General features: G+C 39.7%; 1 protein-coding gene and 1 pseudogene across 5 annotated transcripts in view; one reads left to right on the top strand and one right to left on the bottom strand.

The window, feature by feature from the left end:
- SLC6A16 (solute carrier family 6 member 16) overlaps window positions 1-21742 on the top strand; it is a 42515-nt gene that overhangs the window by 1454 nt on the left and 19319 nt on the right. For 4 of the 5 annotated variants that reach the window (XM_070771462.1, XM_070771457.1, XM_070771461.1 and 1 more), the window contains exons 2-8: window positions 13816-13891; window positions 15269-15762; window positions 16200-16357; window positions 16546-16672; window positions 16886-17061; window positions 17297-17407; window positions 17581-17822. In XM_070771462.1, the coding sequence (XP_070627563.1) occupies window positions 13887-13891; window positions 15269-15762; window positions 16200-16357; window positions 16546-16672; window positions 16886-17061; window positions 17297-17407; window positions 17581-17822 (1313 nt within the window). In that variant the 5' untranslated portion in view covers window positions 13816-13886. Of the gene's footprint in view, window positions 1-12876; window positions 12930-13815; window positions 13892-15268; window positions 15763-16199; window positions 16358-16545; window positions 16673-16885; window positions 17062-17296; window positions 17408-17580; window positions 17823-21742 lie in introns of all 5 variants that reach the window. The other variant, XM_070771459.1, reaches the window with a different exon arrangement.
- LOC109573032 (GTP-binding nuclear protein Ran-like) lies at window positions 3828-4477 on the bottom strand (annotated as a pseudogene).

Here is a 21742-nt window from a genome sequence, read left to right as displayed (position 1 = left end):
GTTTATCTTACTTGATTTGTGTTGATAATTGGAGGTTCTTTGCTACTTTTTCCTTTTTGTGACAGCATTTCCTTCTGATGTTTCTCCTTGTTCTCTGGCCATTTCTTCTTTTCTTTATATTTTATTTCTAACGTTCTAAATCATGAAATCTGTGGCCACCAAAGGGCATAGAATGTATAAACAGAGTTTTAAATGAATAATTATAAAGCTTATATCTGTGTAATTGCCACCCAGATCAAGAAATAAATGTTACCATGGCTCTGGAAGATCTTCTGTCATTATCATTTCATAGTCCCTTCTTACCTTTTAGAGATAACTTCAAGTCTGACTTTTGTGCTGATCATCTCCTTGATTTTCTTTATACTTTTGCCATGATTTTGCTTCTGTTTTCAACTTAGAACTATGGATTCTCTGTCTAGAATATTTTATATTGTGCTTCTTCTGCTCAACATTGTGAAATTTATTTATACTGTTGCATGTAGCTGTAGTTCCTTTATTTTCTTCACATATGGATAGTATTCTTTTGATTGAAAAGTCTATGATTTATGCATTTTGCTGTTGATGGGCACTTGTGTTTTTCAGCTTTGTGACAATTATGAATAATGTTTCTGAAAACATTCTTGTGAGAAGTAGAAGAATGTAGTTGGTTAAGAGCTGTTTCTGAAACCAAACTGTTAAATCCTGACTACCACTCATCGGTAGTGTACAATTGAAGAAGTTGCTTCGTATTTCAATTTTTTCACTTTTGTAAAATGGGAGTAATAATAGTACCTACCTTACATGGTTATGGTGAAGAGTAATGTAATTGAAAAATATAGAGCATTTAGAACAGTGCCCGACATAAAGCAAGCACAATATGTTATCATTAATTATTACTGTATTCTTTGGCTCAAGTGAAAGAGTTTCTCTAGAGAATACATTGGGAGTTGTTGGGCCGTAGTGTGTGTGTGTATTCAGTTTTACTGCTGGTACTAGGTTGTTCTCCAAGGTAGTTATAACCATTTACACTGACATTAACAAAGGATGAGACTTTTTGGTTGTTTTACATCTCATCAACACCTGATATTATTAAACTTTTCCATTTTTTTCCCAATCTGGTTGGTGTGCAGTGGTATTTCATTGTTATTTTAATTACCTTTCATTGACTGTTAATGACATAGAATTTGTAATATTTATTGGAATAATTTAATTAAATGAATTATTTAATACTTATTTAAATATTATACAGTATTTTTGAAGTGCTTCTCCAGCCCCCTGCCCATTTTCCTATTGGGTTGTCTGTCCTTTTCTTCCTAATTTGTAATGTTCTTTATATCTTTTGAATATTAGTCATTTGTTGTTATGTAGGTTGTGGATATATTCTCCCACTCTACAGTTTTTCTTTCTATTCTCCTTTTGGAGCCTTTTGATGAAAAGCCGTTTTAAATTTTAATGTAGTAGAATGTATCAGATGAAAGTTTTAAAAATAATTTTATTGTTTATTTTATTTTTGGCTGCGCTGGGCCTGCGTTGTACGAAGGCTTCTCGCTGTGGTGGCTTCTCTTGTTGTGGAGCATGGAGTCTAGATGGGCAAGCTTCAGTAGCTACAGCACGTGGGCTCAGTAGCTGTGGCTCCCAGGCTCTAGAGCACAAGCTCAGTAGTTGTGGTGCATGGGCTTAGTTGTTCCATGGCCCGTGGGTTCTTCCTTAACCCAGGATTGAACTCCCGTCCCCTACATTGGCAGGTGGAGTCTTATCCACTGTGCCACCAGGGAAGTCCTCAAATTGAAATTTTATGGTCATTGTGTCTTTTACGAGAAACACCAAGGTGTTGTGCTTTAAAGGGCAGCATTTGCATCATCAGTAATTTTGTTCCCTGGAGTAGTATAACAGTGAGCCTCCATTCTTTTCTAGAATTTTATAGTATTTTTTTTCACATTTACTTCTTTCTTCCACGTGAGATTAATTTTTGCACGCCCTTTGAGATGCTTGCTAAGTTGCTTCAGTTGTATCTAACTCTTTGCGACCCCATGGACAGTCATTTGAGGTAGGGGCCTTTTTTTTTTTTTTCCTGTATGGACGCCTAGTTGGTCCAGCACTGTTGATTGAGAAGTTCACCCCCTACTCACAGATCTGCTAAGGCATATCTCTCATGTATCAGACTCCGTATAAGGATGGGTCTAATTTTAGGCTCTCTATTCTTTTCCACTAGGCTGTTTGTCCTTGTATCCATTCACACTGTCTTACTACAAATTTATAACAAAACTTAATACTTGTTAGAGCATGACTTCTCACTTTGTTTTTATTCAGAAGTATTTCAGCTATTTTTTGGCTGAAACTCAAAATTTTCAGATAAATTTTGGTATCAAGGTTGAGGTGGTCTTATAAGTTGGGGAGTGTTCCTCTTTCTGTTTTATAGACAAGTATATCTTTCTTAAACATTGGTAAAATTTGCCATTGCTGACAACCTGGTATTAGAAAGGTTTGTATATGTATGTGTGTAAGTGTGTGCATGAACACATGTGTGTTTAAAAGATTTTCAAGTTATTTAATGGCTACAGGACTTTGGGGGTTCTTTATTTTTCCTGAGATACTTCTTTGGTTAATTTTTAAAAGGTATTTGAGTATCTCATCTATTTTTTAAATTTATTGGTACAATAATGTTAATATTTATTATTATTATTTATTTAATATCTGCAGCATCTATAATAATGTCCCCTTCTTTTATTCCTGATACTGGTTATGTGTTTTCTTTTTTTTATAATTTTTAATTATTTATTTTTATTTTTGGCTGTGCTGGGTCTATTGCTGTACAGGCTATTCTCTAGTTGCAGCGAAAGGGCTTCTCACTGGTGGCTTCTCCTGTTGCAGAGCACAGGCTCTAGGGTGTGTGGGCTCAGTGGTTGTGGTGCATGGGCCTATTTGCCTGGAGACATGTGGAATCTTTCAGGATCAGGGATCAAACTTGTGTTCTTTTCATTAGCAGGTGGATTCTTAACACCTGGACCATCAGGGAAGTCCTAATTGTACATCTTTTAAAATTTGACATATAGTTGATATATTACATGAGTTGCAAATGTACAATATAGTGATTCACAAGTTCTAAAGGTTATACTCGGTATATAGTTATTAAAAAATATTGTCTATATTCCTTGTGTTGTACAATATATACTTGTAGTTTATTTATTATGTACATAGTAGTTTGTACCTCTTATACCCCTACTACTGTTTTATATCTTTTAATTAAGCAGTAGTTCTTTATATTCCCTAAACACAAGTCTTTTGTCATCTATGTATCTCGGGATCATTTTCTCCTAGTCTCTGACTTTGCCTATTAATTTTCTTGTTTCTTGATGAGCAGAGTTTTTTAACTTTGTGAAATCTAAATGATTAATTCTAAAGATTATTGCACTTTATGTTCTACATTTGAAACTTTTGCCTACCCTTAAGTCATAAAGGTACTCTCTCATGTTTTCTTCTTTTTTTTGATATTTGAAATACAACTTTATTCTGATTCTAAACGAAAAGGAATGGGAATGACAATAACAAACAAGGTTCCACTTCTCAGTATTGTCATGTGACTATAGCAGTCTTATATTTGAAACTCAAGGAGGAAAAACAACTGTGTTCCAAAACACCTAAATATGCAGGTCAAAAAAAAATGAAGGTTTTTTTTTTTTAAACTGCCACATTCACTCCAAAGCCCATACATCTCCTTAAGCATCCAAAGATTAAGCACACGTTCTGCTTAGCTATTTAATAAAGTGGCAAACACGCTGCACCGCTGACATCACAGGACAGCTGCCTATATAACTAGACTTCTGACGCTGGGCCCCAGCCTCACTTTCTCACAGGTCATCATCTTCATCCAAGAGAGCAGTTGTCTGAGCAGCCTCTAAATCACTCTCGTACTGTGCTGCTGAGGCTGGGTCCATGACCACCTCTGGCGGGGCAAGAGCAGGCACAGCGACAAACTCCAAGTTAGGGTCTCCAATCAGTTTTCTAGCAAGCCAGAGGAAGGGAGTTTCCAAGTTGTAGTTACTTTTGGCAGAAATGTCATAGTACTGAAGATTCTTCTTTTGGTGGAAGAGAATTGACTTTGCCTTAACCTTTCTGTCCTTAATATCCACTTTGTTGCCACACAACACAATCAGGATGTTCTCACACACTCGTACCAGATCTCTATGCCAGTTAGGCATATTCTTGTAAGTAAACTCTTGATGTTACATCAAACATTATAATGGCACTTTAAGCTTGTCTATCATAGCCATCTCTCAGTCCACCAAATTTCTCCTGACTGGCTGTATCCCATACATTGAACTTAATCGGTCCTCTGTTGGTATGGAACACAAGAGAGGATAGACCTCAACACCCAAGGTAGCTACATACTTCTCAAATTTACCAGTCAGATGACGTTTCATGAATATAGTTTTCCAGTACCACCATCACCAACCATTATAAGTTTGAACTGAACTTTGGGTTCTCCTTGGGCAACCATCACGATGTTCCTTCCACAAGTGACTCCGTGCCTGACTGAGGCTCTTAGGTTTTCTTTTAAATGCTTTTTAGTTTTAGATTTTCCATTTAGATTGATGATTCATATAAAATTAGTCTTTGTGTATAGCATGAAATAGGATTTGAGTTTCATTCTTTTTTTTCCTATTTGTATAATTCAGTTATTCCAGAAAGGACCTTTCTTTTCCAGTTGGATGTCTTTGTACTCTATTTCAAGAATCAAAGTCCATATGCTTATGGGTTTATTTCCGAATTACATTGCTACTTTTTTTGCCATGTGGTGGGATGTGCAGGATCTTAGTCCTCCAGTTAGGGGTCAAAGCAGCACACCTGCATTGGGAGCACGGAATCTTAAGCTTTGGACTGCCAGGGAAGTTCCCCACATTGCTACTTTTGTATGTTAAATCAACCATGCATTTCTGGGACAAACTCCATGTTATCATTAGTTATTACCCCTTTTGTATATTTCAGGATTCATTTGTAGTTTTTGTTGAGGATTTTTGTCTTCATCTATGTTCATGAAGATATTTGTCTTAAATGGTTTCTTTTACTAATATCTTTATCAAGTTTAGTTATTAGGGTGATGGTAGCCTTATAAACGGAGAAGGAAATGGCAACCCACTCCAGTGTTCTTGCCTGGAGAATCCCAGGGACGGGGGAGCCTGGTGGGCTGCCGTCTATGGGGTCACACAGAGTCGGACACAACTGAAGTGACTTAGCAGTAGCAGCCTTATAAAATGGACTGGGAAGTGTTTCCTCTTCTGTTTTCAGAAGTACTTATACTTGGTGTTATTTTTTTTCTTCCAATATTCTATGAAATTCACTAATTGAAACCATCTGGGCCTGGAATTTTCTTGGTGGGAGGGATTTTGATAAGGGATGCAATTTATTTAATAGTCATAGGACTATACAGATTTCCCATGTCATTGGATATCAGTTTTGTTAAGTTGTATTTTTAAGGAATTCCCCCATTTCATCTAAGTTGTTTGTTGGCATGAAATATTTTCTTGTTATCCTTTTAATGTCTATAGGATATGCGGTAATAATCCTCTTTCATTCCCGATATTGGTGATGTGCATATCTCTTTTTGTCCCATCAATCTGTTGTGGGGTTTACCCATTTTGTTGATCATTTCAAAGAACCAGTTTTGGCTTTCTTACTTTCATCAGTAGTCTGTTTTCTGTTCCGTCCTCTATTTATTTATTTCTGGCTGCACTGGGTCTTCAGGGTGGTGCTCGGGTTCTCCGTTGCTGCACTCGGGCTTTGTCTAGTGCTGGTGAGTAGGGGCTACTCTCTAGTTGCGGTGCCCAGGCTTCTCATTGTGGTGGCTTCTCTTATGGTGGAGAATGGGCTGTATGGCACGTGGGCTCAGTAGTTGTGGGACATGGGCTTAGTTGCTCCATGGCATGTGGGATTTGAGCTCCTGGACCAGGGATTGAACCAGTGTCCACTGCGTTGGCAGGTGGATTCTTAACCACTGGACCACCAGAGAAGTCCCTCAGACAATGACTTTAAACCTCTTTTCTGTTCTAATATCAGCGTGTAAAGTTATAAAATTCTCTCAGAGCATTGCTTTTGCTATATTCCACAAATTTTGGCATTTTATAATTTTATTATCCTTTAGTTTTAAAATTTTTATAATTTCTTTGTGATTTATTCTTTGACCTCTGAATTGTTTAGTAATATATTCTTTTAAAAAATATTTTATTTATTTGGCTTTGCCAAGTCTCAGTTGTGGCACACAGGACTTTTGATTTTTGTTGTGGCATTCAGGATCTTAAGTTGCAGAATGTGGAATCTACTTCCCTGACTGGGGATTGAATCCTGGACCCCCTGCATTGGAAGCACAGAGTCTTAGCCGCTGGACCACCAAGGAAAGTCCCAATTTTCTTCAATTTCCAAGTATTTGAAGTTTTCTTAAATATGTGGTTATTGATTTTAAATTTACTAACATGTAGTCAGAGAATATACTCTGTGTGATTTTAATCCTTGAGAATTTATTGGTATGTGTTTTATGGTTGATATGTGTTCTGCAATTCTGAGATTGTATAAATATCAGTTAGGCCAAAGCTGCTGATAGCGTTTTTGGATCTTCATCTTTACTGATATTTTCATCTTCTTTTTTCCTGCCAGTTACTGAAAGAGTGCTAACTTCTATTAATATTATGATTTTGGAGTTTATTTTTTCTTTAATTTTTGTAAACTTTTGCTTCATGTATTTTGAGACTTTTATGTTTGAACACATTTGTAAATATTACCTTCATGATGAATTGACCTTTTATTATGAATAAACGTCCTTCTTTCTATCTGATAATATTCTTTATCTCAAACATAATTTTGTTATACTAATAGGGCCACTGGGCTTCCCTGGTGGCTCAGTGGTAAAGAATCCGCCTGCCATTGTGGGTTCAATCCCTGGCTCGGGAAGATCCCCTGAAAAAGGAAATGGTAACCTACTCCAGTCCTTCTTATCTGGGAGATTCCATGGACAGAGGAGACTGGCAAGCTATAGTCTGTGGGGTCACAAAGAGTGGAACATGACCGAGTGACTGAGCGCACACGCACATACACGATAGTGTTTGAGAATGGTGTGCGAAAAATAAAGACTCACCTACTCGAAAAAAGTTTTGCATGATATAACTTTTTCTAGTAATTTACTTTCATCTATCTGTATCTTTGAACTTAACAGCATATCTCTTCACCAGCATATAATTGGGTCTTGCTTTTTTATTCATCCTGACAAATTTTGCCTTTTAATTGGAATGCTTAAATTGAAAACCTTTAATGTAAATGATATGGTTGGATTTTAGTTTTCCATTTCATTATTTTTCTTTTTGTCCATTTTAGGCTTCCATTTTTCCTTTCTATCTTCTTTTAGATAGTTTGAATAGTTTTTTAGTATTCATTTTAATTTATCTTTTGCCTTGGTAACTGTAACTCTTTGTAACATTTATTTAGCAGTTGTCTAGGGATTACAAGTCATATTCTTAAGTTTTTATAGTCTATTTAGAGAGAATATTTTATCAATTCATATATAATGTAGATATCTTGCAATTGTATATGTCCAGTGTATGCCCCCCTGCTTTCAATGTGTTTTACATCTACTATGCAGTATAAAACCTACAACTTATAAACTTTTTGTTTTCTAATTAATTTTTATTGGAGTGTAGTTGATTTATAATATTGTGTTAGTTTCTGCTGTATAGCAAAGTGAATCAGTTCAGTTCAGTCGCTCAGTCGTGTCTACTCTGTGACCCCATGAACTGCAGCACTCCAGGCCTTCCTGTCCATCACCAACTCCCAGAGTCCACCCAAACCCATGTCCATAGAGTCGGTGATACCATCCAACCATCTCATCCTCTGTTGTCCCCTTCTTCTCCTGCCCTCAATCTTTCCCAGCATCAGGGTCTTTTCAAATGAGTCAGCTCTTCACATCAAGTGGCCGAAGTATTGGAGTTTCAGCTTCAACATCAGTCCCTCCAATGAACACCCAGGACTGATCTCCTTTAGGATGGACTGGTTGGATCTCCTTGCAGTCCAAGGGACTCTCAATAAGTTATACATATATATATATATATATATATATATATATATATATATATCTACTCTTTTAGATTCTTTTCCCATATACATCATTACAGAGTATTAAGTAAAGTTCCCTGCGCTTATTAATTATATATTTTATATATAGTAGTGTGTATACGTCAGTCCTAATCTCCCAATTTATCTGTCCCTCCCTTCCCCCGTTGGTAACCATAAGTTTGTTTTCTATGACACTATTTCTGTTTTGTAAATAAGTTCATTTGTACCATTTTTTAGATTCCAAATATAAGTGATACCATATATTTGTCTTTCTCTGTCTAAGTTACTTCACTTAGTATGATGATCTCTAGGTCCATCCATGTTGCTGCAAATGGCATTATTTTGTTCTTCTTTATGATTGGTACAATTATAATTTTTGTTTTTTAAAATCATAATTTTGTTTTAAAAATTCACAAGTAAGTTTTGTTTTAAAAATTCACATGTATTTTAAAGAAGGGGAAAATATAGTTTTACTATTTCCCACATACATACTATCTCCAACATTCTTTATTTGTTCTTGAAGATCTGAATTTCCCTCTGATATTGTTACCTTCATTCTCAGAACTAATTTCATCATCTTTTGTTTTGTGGTCTGCTGTGATGAATTCTCTGAATCTTTCTTTATTTGAATATGTTTTTGTTTTGTCTCCTTTTTAAAGAACAAACTTAAAAAAAATTTTTTTTATCTATTTTTTAAATTAATTATTTGTTTATTTTTGGCTGTGCTGGGTCTTTGTTGCTGCCTGTGGTCTTCCTCTAGTTACCCTGAGCCGTGGCTGCTCTCTAGTTGCTGTTCACAGGCTTCTCGTTGTGGTGGCTTCTCTTGTTGCGGAGTCGTCTAGGATGCACAGGCTTCAGTAATTGTGGCCCACAGGCTTAGCTGCCCTGCAGCATCTGGGATTTTCCTGGACCTGGGATTGAACCTGTGACCCCTTCATTGCCAGGTCCATTCTTAATGACTGGACCATCAGGGAAGTCTGCGGCTTCTTTTTTTTTTTTTTAAAGGATATTTTTATTGATTATAGAATTCTGATGGGCAGTCTTTTTTCCCCTTTTTTTGTGCTTTGAAGATATTATTCCATTCCCTTTGGCCTCCATAACTTCTGATGACAAGTACATAGTATTTAGTATTGTTCCCTTGTATGTAATATGTTCTTTTTCTCTGGCTGCTTTCAAGATTTTTCTCTTTATCTTTGATTTCCAGCAGATTGACTGTGCTCATATTAGACATTTTTCTCTTTGTGTTTATCCTATGTGGTACTCTTTAAGCTTCTTTAAATAAAAATCTATCTCTTTCACCAAATTTGGGAGGTTTTCTGCCATTATTTCTTCAAATATGTTTTTCTGACCTATTTTCATTCTTTTCTCTCCTTTAAGGCCTCTGCTTATCCATTGTTAGATCTTTTGATTGGCCACCCAGGTCCCTAAGACTATGACTTTCATATTTTCCTCCCTCTTTTTCTTTCAGAAATTAGATGATTTATATGAGTGCATCTTGAAGTTTACTGACTCTTGGTTCTATCACTAGACCATGCAGTGAATTTTAATGCGGTTCTGCTTGACAATTTTATTTTATTTTTTAAAAATTTTAAGTTTCAGGTGTTCAACAAAGTGATCCTGTTACACATATATATTTTTTTCATATAGTTTTCCATTAGGGTTTATCACAGGATATTGAATATAGTCCCCTGTGCCATACAATAGGACATGGTTATTTATTCATCTTGTATATGGTTTTCATATACAGTTTGATCTACTCATTACAAACTCTCAGTCCTATCCTCCCCCACCCCATCTCCTCCTTGGCAGGCATATGTCTGTTCTCTGTGTCTGTGAATCTGTTTCTGTTTCATAGATAAGTTCATTTGTGTCTTACTTTATTGATAGATTTCACATATAAATGGTATCCTATGTTATTTGTCTTTCTTTTTCTGATTTACGCTTATCTGGGCTTCCCTGGTCGCTCAGCTGGTAATCTCTGGGCTCAGCTGGTAAAGAATCTCTGGGCTTCCTGGTAGCTCAGCTGGTAAAGAATCCACCTGCAATGCGGGAGGACCTGGTTTGATTCCTGGGTTGGGAAAATCCCCTGGAGAAGGGATAGACTATCCACTCCAGTATTCTTGGGCTTCCCTGGTGGCTCAGAAGGTAAAGAATCTGCCTGCAGTGTGGAAGACCTGGGTTTGATCCCTGGGTTGGGAAGATCCCCTGGAGAAGGGCATGACAACACACTCTAGTATTCTTGCCTGGAGAATCCCCATGGACAGAGGAGCCTGGTGGGCTGCAGTCTGTGGTGTCGCAGAGTCGGACACGACTGAACAACTAAGCACACATGATAATCTCTAGGTCCACCCATTAAATGACATTCTTTCTTTCTTTTTTATGGCTGAGTAGTATTCCATTGTGTATTTATACCATTTTCTTTATGCTTTTATCTGTCGATAGACATTTAGATTGCTTCCATGCCTTGGCTCTCGTAAGTAGTGCTGCTATGAACATTGGAGTGCATGTATGTATCTCTTTGAGTTATAGTTTTGTCTGGATATATGCCCAGGAGCAAGATTCCTGGATCATATGGCTACTTTATTTTTAGTTTTTTGAGAAGCCTCCATACTGTTTTTCATAGTGATTGCACCAATTTACATTCCCACCAACAGTGTAGGAGGGGTAGAGACCCTTTTTTCTACACCCTCTCCAGCATTTGTTATTTGTAGATTTTTTTAATGATAGCCATTTTGACTGGTGTGAGGTGGTACCTCATTATAGTTTTGGTTTGCATTTCTCTAATGATTAATGATGTTGAGCATCTTTTCATGGGCCTGTTGTTGCATTAATTGCCTTTTGAATGTTGTATTCATTCAGCCTTGTATACATGGGATACATGGGATAAGTCCTACTTGGTCATGATGTATAATTCTTTTTATACATTGTTGGGTTGTATTTGCTAATATTTTGTTGAGGATTTTGCACCTATGTTTATGAGAGATATTAATTAATAGTTTTCTTTTTCTGTAATATCTTTGTTTTGGTGTCTAGGTAATGCTGGTCTCATAGAATTATTCCCTCTGCTTCTATCCTCCAAGAGATTGTAGAAAATCAGTATAATTTCTTCCCTAAATTGTTGGTAGAATTCATTAGTGAACCCATCTGGTTCTTGTGCTTTCTGTTTTGGAAAGTTATTATTTGTTGAACTTATTTAATAGAGACAGACCTATTTAGATTTTTTCTTCTTGTATGAGTTTTAGAAGACTGTGTCTTTCAAAGAATCAGTCTATTTCATCTAGTTCTAGTTTAATTTGATTGTGGACTGAAAGCAGACATTGTATGACTTCAAATAACAAATCTGAAATTTGTTAAGGTGTTTTATGGCTCAGAATGTGGTCTGTTGTGGTGAATGAACTTGAGAAAAATGTGTATTCTGCTGTTACTGGAGGAAGTAATCTGTAAACGCCAATTATATCCTTTTGATTGGTGGTGGTGTTGAGTTTAACTATATCTTTACTTATTTTCTGCCTGCTGATTTTCAGTCTTTGTTCTCTTTGCTTTTCAGATTTGGAGGCTTCTATTCAAGATATTCTCAGGCTCAGAGATGATTTTCTCAGCCATGTTTGGTCTACAAATAAAACCCATCAAAAATATTTTTCATTTCTGTTACAGTATTTTTAAATCTCTGTCAGTCCTTTTTGGTTCTTTCGTAGGATTTCCATCTTTCTGCTCACATTACCCATCTGTTCTTGTGTGCTGTCTACTTAATCTATTAGCACCCTTAACATATTACTCATAGTTATTTTAAATCCCTGGTCTGATGATTCAACATCTCAACCATGTCTGGTTAGTTAATTAACCATGTCTGGTTAATCCTTGTTCTCTCTTCAAATTGTGTTTTTTTACTTTTTGGTATGCCTTTTAATTTTTACCTTGATAGCCTGAACTTGCTGTAATGGTAAACTACTATAAATCAGCCTTTAGTAATGTGGTGAGTTGTAGGACGAGGGGAAATGTTCAATAATCCTGTGACTAGATCTCAGTCTTTTAGTGCCTGTGTTTCTGGACTGTGAACTTAACAAATGTTTCTCAGGTTTTTGTTTTTCCCCTTCCCTTTTAGGTGAGACAGGGTGTCTAGAGTGGGCTGGAGTTGGGTATTTCCTTACCCTAGGTCAATTTGACTCTGATATTAACAGATGAGGCTCTGGTTAACTAGTTTCTCTTGAGGGGAGGCATCATTAAGAACAGAGTATTCTAGAGTGGTTCAAAATGGTTCTTTTTCTTCATTTTTAAATTATGAAAATACGATAACACTAGCATGGTTCTTTTTTCCCCTTCCCTTGCTGGAAACCCAAGGGGATTTTTTCCTCTGATATTCTGTTATTCAGTGAATTTTTGTATTTGCCTATCTGTCTCTCCAGTCTTAAGGGCAGTGATTTTCCCTCTGTCCTCACTTCCCTTAGGGATCCAACAAGAGTTGCTGGTTTTTCAGTCTGTTCAGATTTTTTGCTTATTAAGATGGAGTGGCAGGCCCTCCTTACAAGCTCCTTACATGAGAATCAGACACTAGAAGTCCAACCCAGATGTTTTTCAAGTTCCAGCGTTAATTTTTTATTTTGACATAATTTCAGGCTTACAATTGTAATTTTGGACTTAAAATTCTTTTGTCTTTTCTTGTCTTCCTGACTTCAACATTTTTAATGCCTAGAGGTCAGTTACATTATAGAATGTCCGTCAGTTTGCTATTTCTTCATGATTAGATTCTGGTCGCACATTTTTGGCAAGAATACCACTGAAATGATGTTGTGTTCTTCTCAGCGCCTCAGATCGGGAAGCAGATGGTATCAACTGACTTTCACTATGTGGTTAAGGTAGTGTTTAAGACTGTAAAGATACTATTTTTCTATTTGGTGGGGAGGAGAGTATCCTGTGGGGAGACACATTATACTAAGCACTCATTTCTGTCCCTGTCAAACTTTCTTGTGTGAGCAATGATTAACAATTATTGCTTGAGTCAATTATTACTCATGGCAAATGATAATTTTCTAATTTCATCATTCCTATGCATTTATTAGTTTGCATTTTACTGTAAGGAAGAGATTTTCCTTTTCCTTATTTATATCACTGTGGATTCATAGATTCTTATTTTATTCTGTGTGTTCTTATCTGTTATTATTTATCTTGATGCTCCAGTTGTCCAAGATTTGGCTGATGGGAGCTCTTTCAATTTGACTTCTGTGTCCAGTATCATCATTTTATTTTTAGTTTTTATTTATTGATATATATTTTTATTGATAATTATGTAACACTTTTAGACAATTTACTAGACTGATTTAAAATCAGAGGGAAGGCTAGAAAAATACCTATAATCCTTGTCCTCTATATATTAATGTATTTTCTTTTGGACTTTCTTTGCGTTTTTTTAATTCTTTTTTTTTCATTGCATTTTTTTTTTTCATTGCATTTTAAAATGTAGTAGAAATAGAACTAAAGATGGAAATTTATATCTGAGTTGTTTTTTTTTTTTAACCTATCATTGAAATGTAAGCATTTCCTGAGCTACTTAAGAACTCTTTGGAAACAGTGTGTCTCACAGTTGATTTATCCTTGTGCCCTAGATGTGCCTGTGCTGTCTTGGCACCTACTCGCTGCCTCTGCTTTTGGGTGGCATACTCTTTCCTCCTTTGAAAGAAAACTCCAGTTCCCTCTCTTCCCCTCTTCCACATCTTGTTTTTTTCCTTTTCTATTCTCTTGTAGAGCATTTGAAGAGCCAACAACAGGTCAGAGTGGTGGAAGCACAGAGAACAGAGAGGAAAGTGGCCCTAGATATGAGGTAAAGCACCATCCACTTGTTGGGAACAGAGCAGTGGGGTGGGGAGCACGATTAGATGTGACTAGACTAACCGTCAAGAGATAATCACATCAGGAGGTGAGAAATGCTATGAAGAAAACTAAAAGTAGGTTTGATGGAGAGAGTTGTGGGTAGGTAGAGTTGTGGGTAGGTAGCTACTATTTTCGGAGAAGGCGATGGCACCCCACTCCAGTACTCTTGCCTGGAAAATCCCATGGACGGAGGAACCTGGTAGGCTGCAGTCCATGGGGTCGCTAAGAGTTGGACACGACTGAGCGACTTCACTTTCCCTTTTCACTTTCATGCATTGGAGAAGGAAATGGCAACCCACTCCAGTGTTCTTGCCTGGAGAATCCCAGGGACGGGGGAGCCTGGTGGGTGGCCGTCTATGGGGTCGCACAGAGTCGGACACGACTGAAGCGACTTAGCAGCAGCAGCAGCAGCAGCTACTATTTTAGATAGGCTGGCAGGGAAGGCGTCTCTGGTGAGGTGATAATTGAGCAGAAACCTGAGTGTTTTACAGGTGAAACAGCTCAGAGAAGTACAACAGCTTTCCTAAGATTGGCTTACCAGGCAGATTTAGTATTAAAGTCCTTTCTTTGATTCAGAAGCCCACTATAAATAGTACTATCCTCTGTATGGAGTGTACCTCAAAGTTTTCAGAAACTTTTTGAGTGGAATTCCTCACTATTAGCTTGGCTGTTTGTCTTTATCCCTTGCACTGAAACGTTTCTAAGAAGTAAAACTTACGTGAAAGATTCTTTTGTGCTTTGAATTTCAGTGGTGGAAGAGACAGAAATGGGTCTTCCCAGTGGTGCTAGTGGTAAATAACCCACCTACCAATGCAGGAGACATAAGAGATGCGGGTTTGATCCCTGAGTTGGGAAGATCCCCTGGAGGAGGGCATGGCAACCCACTCCAGTATTCTTGCCTGGAGAATCCCATGGACAGAGGAGCCTGGCAGGCTACAGTCCATAGGCTTGCACAGAATCGGATATGACTGAAGCCACTTAGCACGCACACATGCATGGTAAAATCTGGGATTTCCCAGGTGGCTCAGTGGCAGAGAATCCATCTGCCAATGCAGGAGATGTGGGTTTGATCTCTGGGTCGGGAAAGTCCCCTGGAGGAGGGCATGGCAACCCACTCCAGTATCCTTGCCTGGAGAATCCCATGGACAGAGGAGCCTGGCGGGCTGCAGTCTATGGGGTCTCAAAGAGTCGGACACGACTGAAGTGACTTAGCATATACACACAGGGACAGAAATGGAAGGTTTCCTTAGGAGGTGTTGAGGATTGTTGTGTAACTCAGTCATCTTTTTACTTTAAAACCTAAAATCTAGTTTTTGGTGTCCTTCAGGTCTACTCACAAAATCAAATCCTCCCTTGCGAAAGTTGGAGCTGCTCCTGAAAGTCTGCCTGAAATTACAACAGACGCCCAGGCTTCAGGAACATCGTTGGCCAAAGTCTCATCTGCTGAAAGCTCCCCCGGAAGTCACGCTTTGGAAGACAAGGGCACTGCCACCTGGTCTCTGACAGCCTGGGTCTCCGAGGTCCAGGCTTTTGAGGCCCGGGCTGTGAGGGCTCAGGCCTGGGAGACGCAAGCTTTTGAGGCTCAGAGCAGGGCCAGCCATCCCAAGGCAACCCCTGTCACGGAGGCAGAGGCTGCCCCAGTCCTAAAACAGAGACTCTTACCTGAGAAAGTTCAGGTGCCAGAGAAGGAGAAGAGTGAAGTCCTCATTACTCGTCCATTCTGGTCCAACAAGGCTGAGTACCTCCTGGCCCAGATGGGCTATACCATGAGGCCGGCCAGTCTCTGGAGTTTTTGCTACCTGTGGCTTCACAGCGGAGGTGGTAAGTCTGGGTACCAGGAACCACGGATCCACAAGGGGCTAACAAGATGGAGGCCTGTCTAGACTTCAAACTCCCAAGGTCTCTGGGACCTGTAGAGGATAAAGACTTGGTATTCTGAGCAGGATAGGAGTCAGATGCCTGAACGTGAAGGATAATGAGAGGGGTTAGAGGTACAGAATATCTGAACAGGAGGATGGTGGGGCTAGAAGCCTGGGTCAAGGGTGGAGGTGAAGACTAGATGTTTGGGTCTTCCAGGAATTAGAGACCAAAGAACTGGGCGCCTGGAACTGTAAGGGATGTGGAAACAGTTGACCCCTGATACCTATGCCCCTGAGGGAGGTCACTGGTGGGGAACGAGTTTTTCTGTACCCATGAAGAAGTCCAGGTACCAAAAAGCCAGCTGGTTCTGAGAGCTCCTCCTTGAATCCCCTGTACAGGCATTTTTCTCATCATCTACATCTTCTTGCTGTTCTTGATCGGGATTCCTCTCCTCTTCCTGGAGATGGCAGCTGGCCAGAGGATGCGTCAGGGCAATATTGGTGTGTGGAAGGTCATCAGCCCCTGGATTGGTGGTGTAGGGTATACAAGCTTCATGGTGAGGAGTTCTGGGCTTCCCAGGCCTACCCTTTACACCCCATCCCCATCCTAACCCTCATCCTGGAATGGGTCCCAAGACTGCACTTCCATGGGTCAGATCCCTTCAGTTCCCCAATCCTCTGTCAAATCCCCTCCTTTTTCCTGATCCCTCCCTTCCTCCCCAGCCACCTCCTCCCTGGCCCCTAGGTGTGCTTCATCAACGGCTTGTTCTTGAATGTGGTCACTGCCTGGATCCTCTTCTACTTGAGTCAGTCCTTCCAGTATCCTGTCCCATGGGAGAAATGTCCCTTACTGGAGAACGCCAGTGGCTTTGGTGAGGAGGAAGTGAAAGATGAGAAGGGGGAAACAGAAAGGTAGGAGGAAATTTGGAAGAGGAGAAAGGAGCAAGGAGTGATAAAGAAGAGGAAGATTGTGGAAGGAAGAAGAAATGGGGGGAAGGGAAAGGAAGAGGGGGAAGGGGGGCGGATAAAGAAGAGGGGAGGGGTCATCCTGTCTAGCAGGCATGTCCAGAGCCGGGTCCCCTCAGATCCTGAATGTGCACGGACGACACCCACCCTGTACTTCTGGTACCGGATGACTCTGAAGGCCTCAGACAGTATTGAGGATGATGGGCCACCAGTGTTCAGTCTGTGCCTGCCTTTATTCCTGTCCGTGTGTCTTCTTGGTGTTTTCATGCTTAATGGGCTCAAGTGGACTGGGAAGGTGAGCCACCATTTTTTTTATATCTTGACATTCTCAGATGCTTTGGTCCTCACCTAACTTTGTTACTCCTTGGTTTCCTAATTTTTCACTCCCTCTGACTTTTTACTCCCAGTAGCCCCTGACCCCTGCTAGAAGCTGTCTTCTAACTCCTCCTTATTTCTGATTCAGAACTTTTGATTTTGCTGATTATTTGTTGACTCCCACTGGTACATGCTTTGTCCCACTCTCAATTCAGGTAATGTGCGTCTTGGTATCAAGCAGCGGTCTCATAATGCTCTGTTTTGTCGTGCGGAGTATAATGCTAGAAGGGGCAGTATTTGGCCTTCACTATATGACAATTGTCAAGGTAAGGTGTATCTTCCTCATTCCCCTCTCAGGCTTTGGAGGACATTTCCTGCTTATTCTTAGGGCATCCTTTCCCCATTATCTTTCTCTGTGTCCCCTCTCCCCCATTTTAACCCTTTTAAGATTCTCCTCTCCTTTGACATCTTCCCTTAACACTTGTCTTCTCCCTTTTAGATATCAGCTATATACAATGTGAACGTATGGCGCGGAGCAGGGAACCAAGTCTTGTGTTCCTTGGGCCTCGGCTTTGGCTCCATTATCTCCATAGCCTCGCACATTCAATCATCCAGCAGCTGTCTCAATGATGCCGTTATTGTGGCTCTGGCTAACCTGATCTCCATGATGCTTGTCACACCTTTTATCTTCTCTGTCTTGGGCTTCTGGGCCACACAGCTCACGCACCGCTGCAATGAGAAGTAAGGCCAACCTCTTAGTTGAGGATCCCAACCTCAGGGAACTACAAAACACAGGGAGCCTAACCTTAAAGTTTCTACAAAGACCTACATTCACACATCTCAATCTCAGGTGTACTTGCAAGCCTCTACTTTTCCCTAGAGTGAAAAACAGACAGTAGAATCCCTGTCATATAGTATCCTTCTTAGAGCCCTTTTTTAGTCCTAGAAATCTTCAAACTCTGAGAATGCCAACTGTTTACCTCAGAGTACCACCACAGAGATATGAAAGCATTCAAGGTTACTCCAGTCCCAGATCGCATCCAGAACCACAGTCATCTGTAGAACTCTCCACTTCTTGAATGCCTTCATTCTTTACCGTCAGCTCCTAAATTTAGGGATTTCTGTTGGTCTGTCATCAGTTCAGTTCATTTCAGTTGCTCAGTTGTGTCCGACTATCTGCCACCCCATGAACCGCAGCACGCCAGGCCTCCCTGTCCATCACCAACTCCCGGAGTTTACCCAAACTCATGTCTATCGAGTCGGTGATGCCATCCAGCCATCTCATCCTCTGTCGTCCCCTTCTTTTCCTGCCCCAAATCTTTCCCAGCATCAGGGTCTTTTCCAATGAGTCAACTCTTCGCATGAGGTGGCCAAAGTATTGGAGTTTCACCTTCAACATCAGTCCTTCCAATGAACACCCAGTCTATCATACTTAACCCTAAAAGGACTCTCAGAACTAAAGCCTTTATTTTTAAATTATTTTTATTCTTTAATTCATCCCCATTTTTAATACTTTAGGCATTAATTTCAAAAACACTCATCAAACATTTAGAAAGTACTCCTTGTATAACATGAAGATTGGACAGGTGAATCAGACCATAGACCTTGCCTTCACTGAGTTTTAAGATTTGGAAGGAGAAGGGGAGGGGAATTAGATACTTGATTATATGGTCTTAAACTCATGATAACGAGGAGCAGAAGTCATGGGGAGGACAAAATACAGAGCTATTCATTCCTCCTAAGCTACTCAGAGAAGAACTCCCAGAGGAGGCAAACCTAAGCTGAATTTATCGCTGGTAATCCTAATCCATGCAAATGGCCACTGTTTTCCTTCTAGAAGGCTGGGCATATTCAGACGCACACCTGCAAGAGTTCTCTAATATATATGTTTAAGAATGGAATTGCTGGGTAGGGTTGGCACACCTATAGACTTAACATACGTTGTCTGATTTTCAACATGGTTTATGATAGTGAGAATTCCGTGTATTTCACTTTCTGCACAACACTCGATTAAGCTTGGTCAAACTTTAAAATTTTGCCAGCCTGGTAGGAGTGTAATGGTATTTTTAATATTTTAAAAAACATTTATTGTATATTGCATACATATAGAGGGACTTCTAATTATTACTTCTTTCCTCCTTCCTAGAGGTACCCATTATCATGACTTTTATGATAATTAGTTCTTTATTTTCTTTCCATTTTCTTATATGTATGCTTATCTAAGCAATATAGTTTAATTTGAACATTTATACAAAGCAGTAGTTTAATGTATCCATTTATGTAGTCTAATTTGTTCATTTACATACACATATTCTTTGTATTCTTTTGTGTTTTACTTTTTTAATTCAACCTGTCCTTGAAAGATTCATCCGTATTGTTGTATCTTCCTCTGCTGCTGCTGCTAAGTCACTTCAGTCATGTCCGATTCTGTGTGACCCCATAGACGGCGGCCCACCAGGCTCCCCCGTCCCTGGGATTCTCCAGGCAAGAACACTGGAGTGGGTTGCCATTTCCTTCTCCAATGCATGAAAGTGAAAAGTGAAAGTGAAGTCACTCAGTCGTGTCCGACCCTCAGCGACCCCATGGACTGCAGCCTACCAGGCTCCTCCATCCATGGGATTTTCCAGGCAGGAGTACTGGAGTGGGGTGCCATGTATCTTCCTCTAGCCTGTGCTTTTTTTAGTGCTGTATAATATTCCAGTAAATGAACATACCACAGTTTATTTACCCATTCTACTACTAGTGAATGTTTGTACAATCTTTCTAGTTTTTGGCTATTGAAACAATGTTTCTCTAAACATTATACATTTTCCTCAGTGCACTACCTGTGTGTACATTTTTCAAGGGTATATAAGTATAAGTGAAATTGTTGGAGTGTAGTTATCTATTACTGTGAGACATATCACTCCAAAAGTAAGTGGCTGAAAACAGCAGTGGTTTATTATTTCCTTCTGATTCTGTGGGTTTACTGGAAAGTTCTTCTTCTGGGTGTGGGTGGGTTAACTCACATGTCTGCATTCAGCTGGGCCCAGCTGGAGCAGCACTGCTCTGCTGTGTATGGTGGTAGCTGGGCTCACTCTGCTTGCACAGTTGGCGGGTCAGCAAAGGCTGTTCTCTCCAGGAGGCCTCACCTTGTGACTAGCCTAGGCTTCCTCATATGGCAGCTCACAGAGAATAAAGGTGGAATCAGAAAAATGTCTTGAAGCCTAAGCATGAGATTGCTCCAGTTGTCACTGCTGTTACTTTTTTTTGGTCAAAGGAATTCACAAAGACATCCCAGATTCAAGGAGTGGAAAAATAGACTTTGTCTCTTGATGGGAAGAGCTGTTAAATATCGTGACCATGTTTCTTCAATCTACTGCGTCTATCTTCTGCTTCACTAGATAATGCAAATTGCTTTCCACAGTGTTTCTCTGTGTCTGTCTGTCTCTCACACACACCCATTGCTTAATTCTGATACTAGAATATGGCTTCCCTGATGGCTCAGTGGTAAAGAATCTGCCTGCAGTGCAGGAGACACAGGAGTCGTGGGTTTGATCCCTGGGTCAGGAAGATCCTCTGGAGGAGGAAATAGCAACCGACTCCAGTGTTCTTGCCTGGGAAATCCCATGGACAGAGGAACCTGGTGGGCTATAGTCCATGGGGTAGCAAAGAGTAGGACACGACTGAGCGTGCATGCACACACACACTACACTGATCCTATGTTCCAGTGTTCACTGACAACTTGTCTTTATCCTGAACTTTATGGCCAGAATGCTGTGTTCAAAACTAACTTGGGCTAGTTCTTTCTCCTCAGTTCAGTGTAGTTACGTTATTCACTTGAAATACAGTTATGTTCATTTGTTTCTGTTTGTATGACATTTTAGGGCCCCTAATTTTATTTTATTAAACATTAATATGGATTCCAAAGACAAAATTATACAAGAAGATACAGAGAAATGTCACTGTCCCAGATAATCACGGTGGTGTGATCACTCACCTAGAGCCAGACATCCTGGAATGTGAAGTCAAGTGGGCCTTAGAAAGCATCACTACGAACAAAGCTAGTGGAGGTGATGGAATTCCAGTTGAGCTATTTCAAGTCCTGAAAGATGATGCTGTGAAAGTGCTGCACTCAATATGCCAGCAAATTTGGAAAACTCAGCAGTGGCCACAGGACTGGAAAACGTCAGTTTTCATTCCAATCCCAAAGAAAGGCAATGCCAAAGATGCTCAAACTATCACACAATTGCACTCATCTCACACGCTAGTAAAGTAATGCTCAAAATTCTCCAAGCCAGGCTTCAACACTTTGTGAATCTTGAACTTGCAGATGTTCAAGCTGGTTTTAGAAGAGGCAGAGGAACCAGAGATCAAATTGCCAACATCCACTGGCTCATGGAAAAAGCAAGAGGGTTCCAGAAAAACATCTGCTTTATTGACTATGCCAAAGCCTTTGACTGTGTGGATCACAATAAACTGTGTAAAATTCTGAAAGAGGTGGGAATACCAGACCACCTGACCTGCCTCTTGAGAAACCTGTATGCAGGTCAGGAAGCAACAGTTAGAACTGGACATGGAACAACAGACTGGTTCTAAATAGGAAAAGGAGTACGTCAAGGCTGTGTATTGTCACCCTGCTTATTTAACTTATATGCAGAGTACATCATGAGAAACGCTGG

Source organism: Bos indicus, chromosome 18, assembly GCF_029378745.1.
Source record: "Bos indicus isolate NIAB-ARS_2022 breed Sahiwal x Tharparkar chromosome 18, NIAB-ARS_B.indTharparkar_mat_pri_1.0, whole genome shotgun sequence".
Taxonomy (NCBI): domain Eukaryota; kingdom Metazoa; phylum Chordata; class Mammalia; order Artiodactyla; family Bovidae; genus Bos; species Bos indicus.
This window is presented reverse-complemented; position numbering and strand designations above follow the sequence as displayed.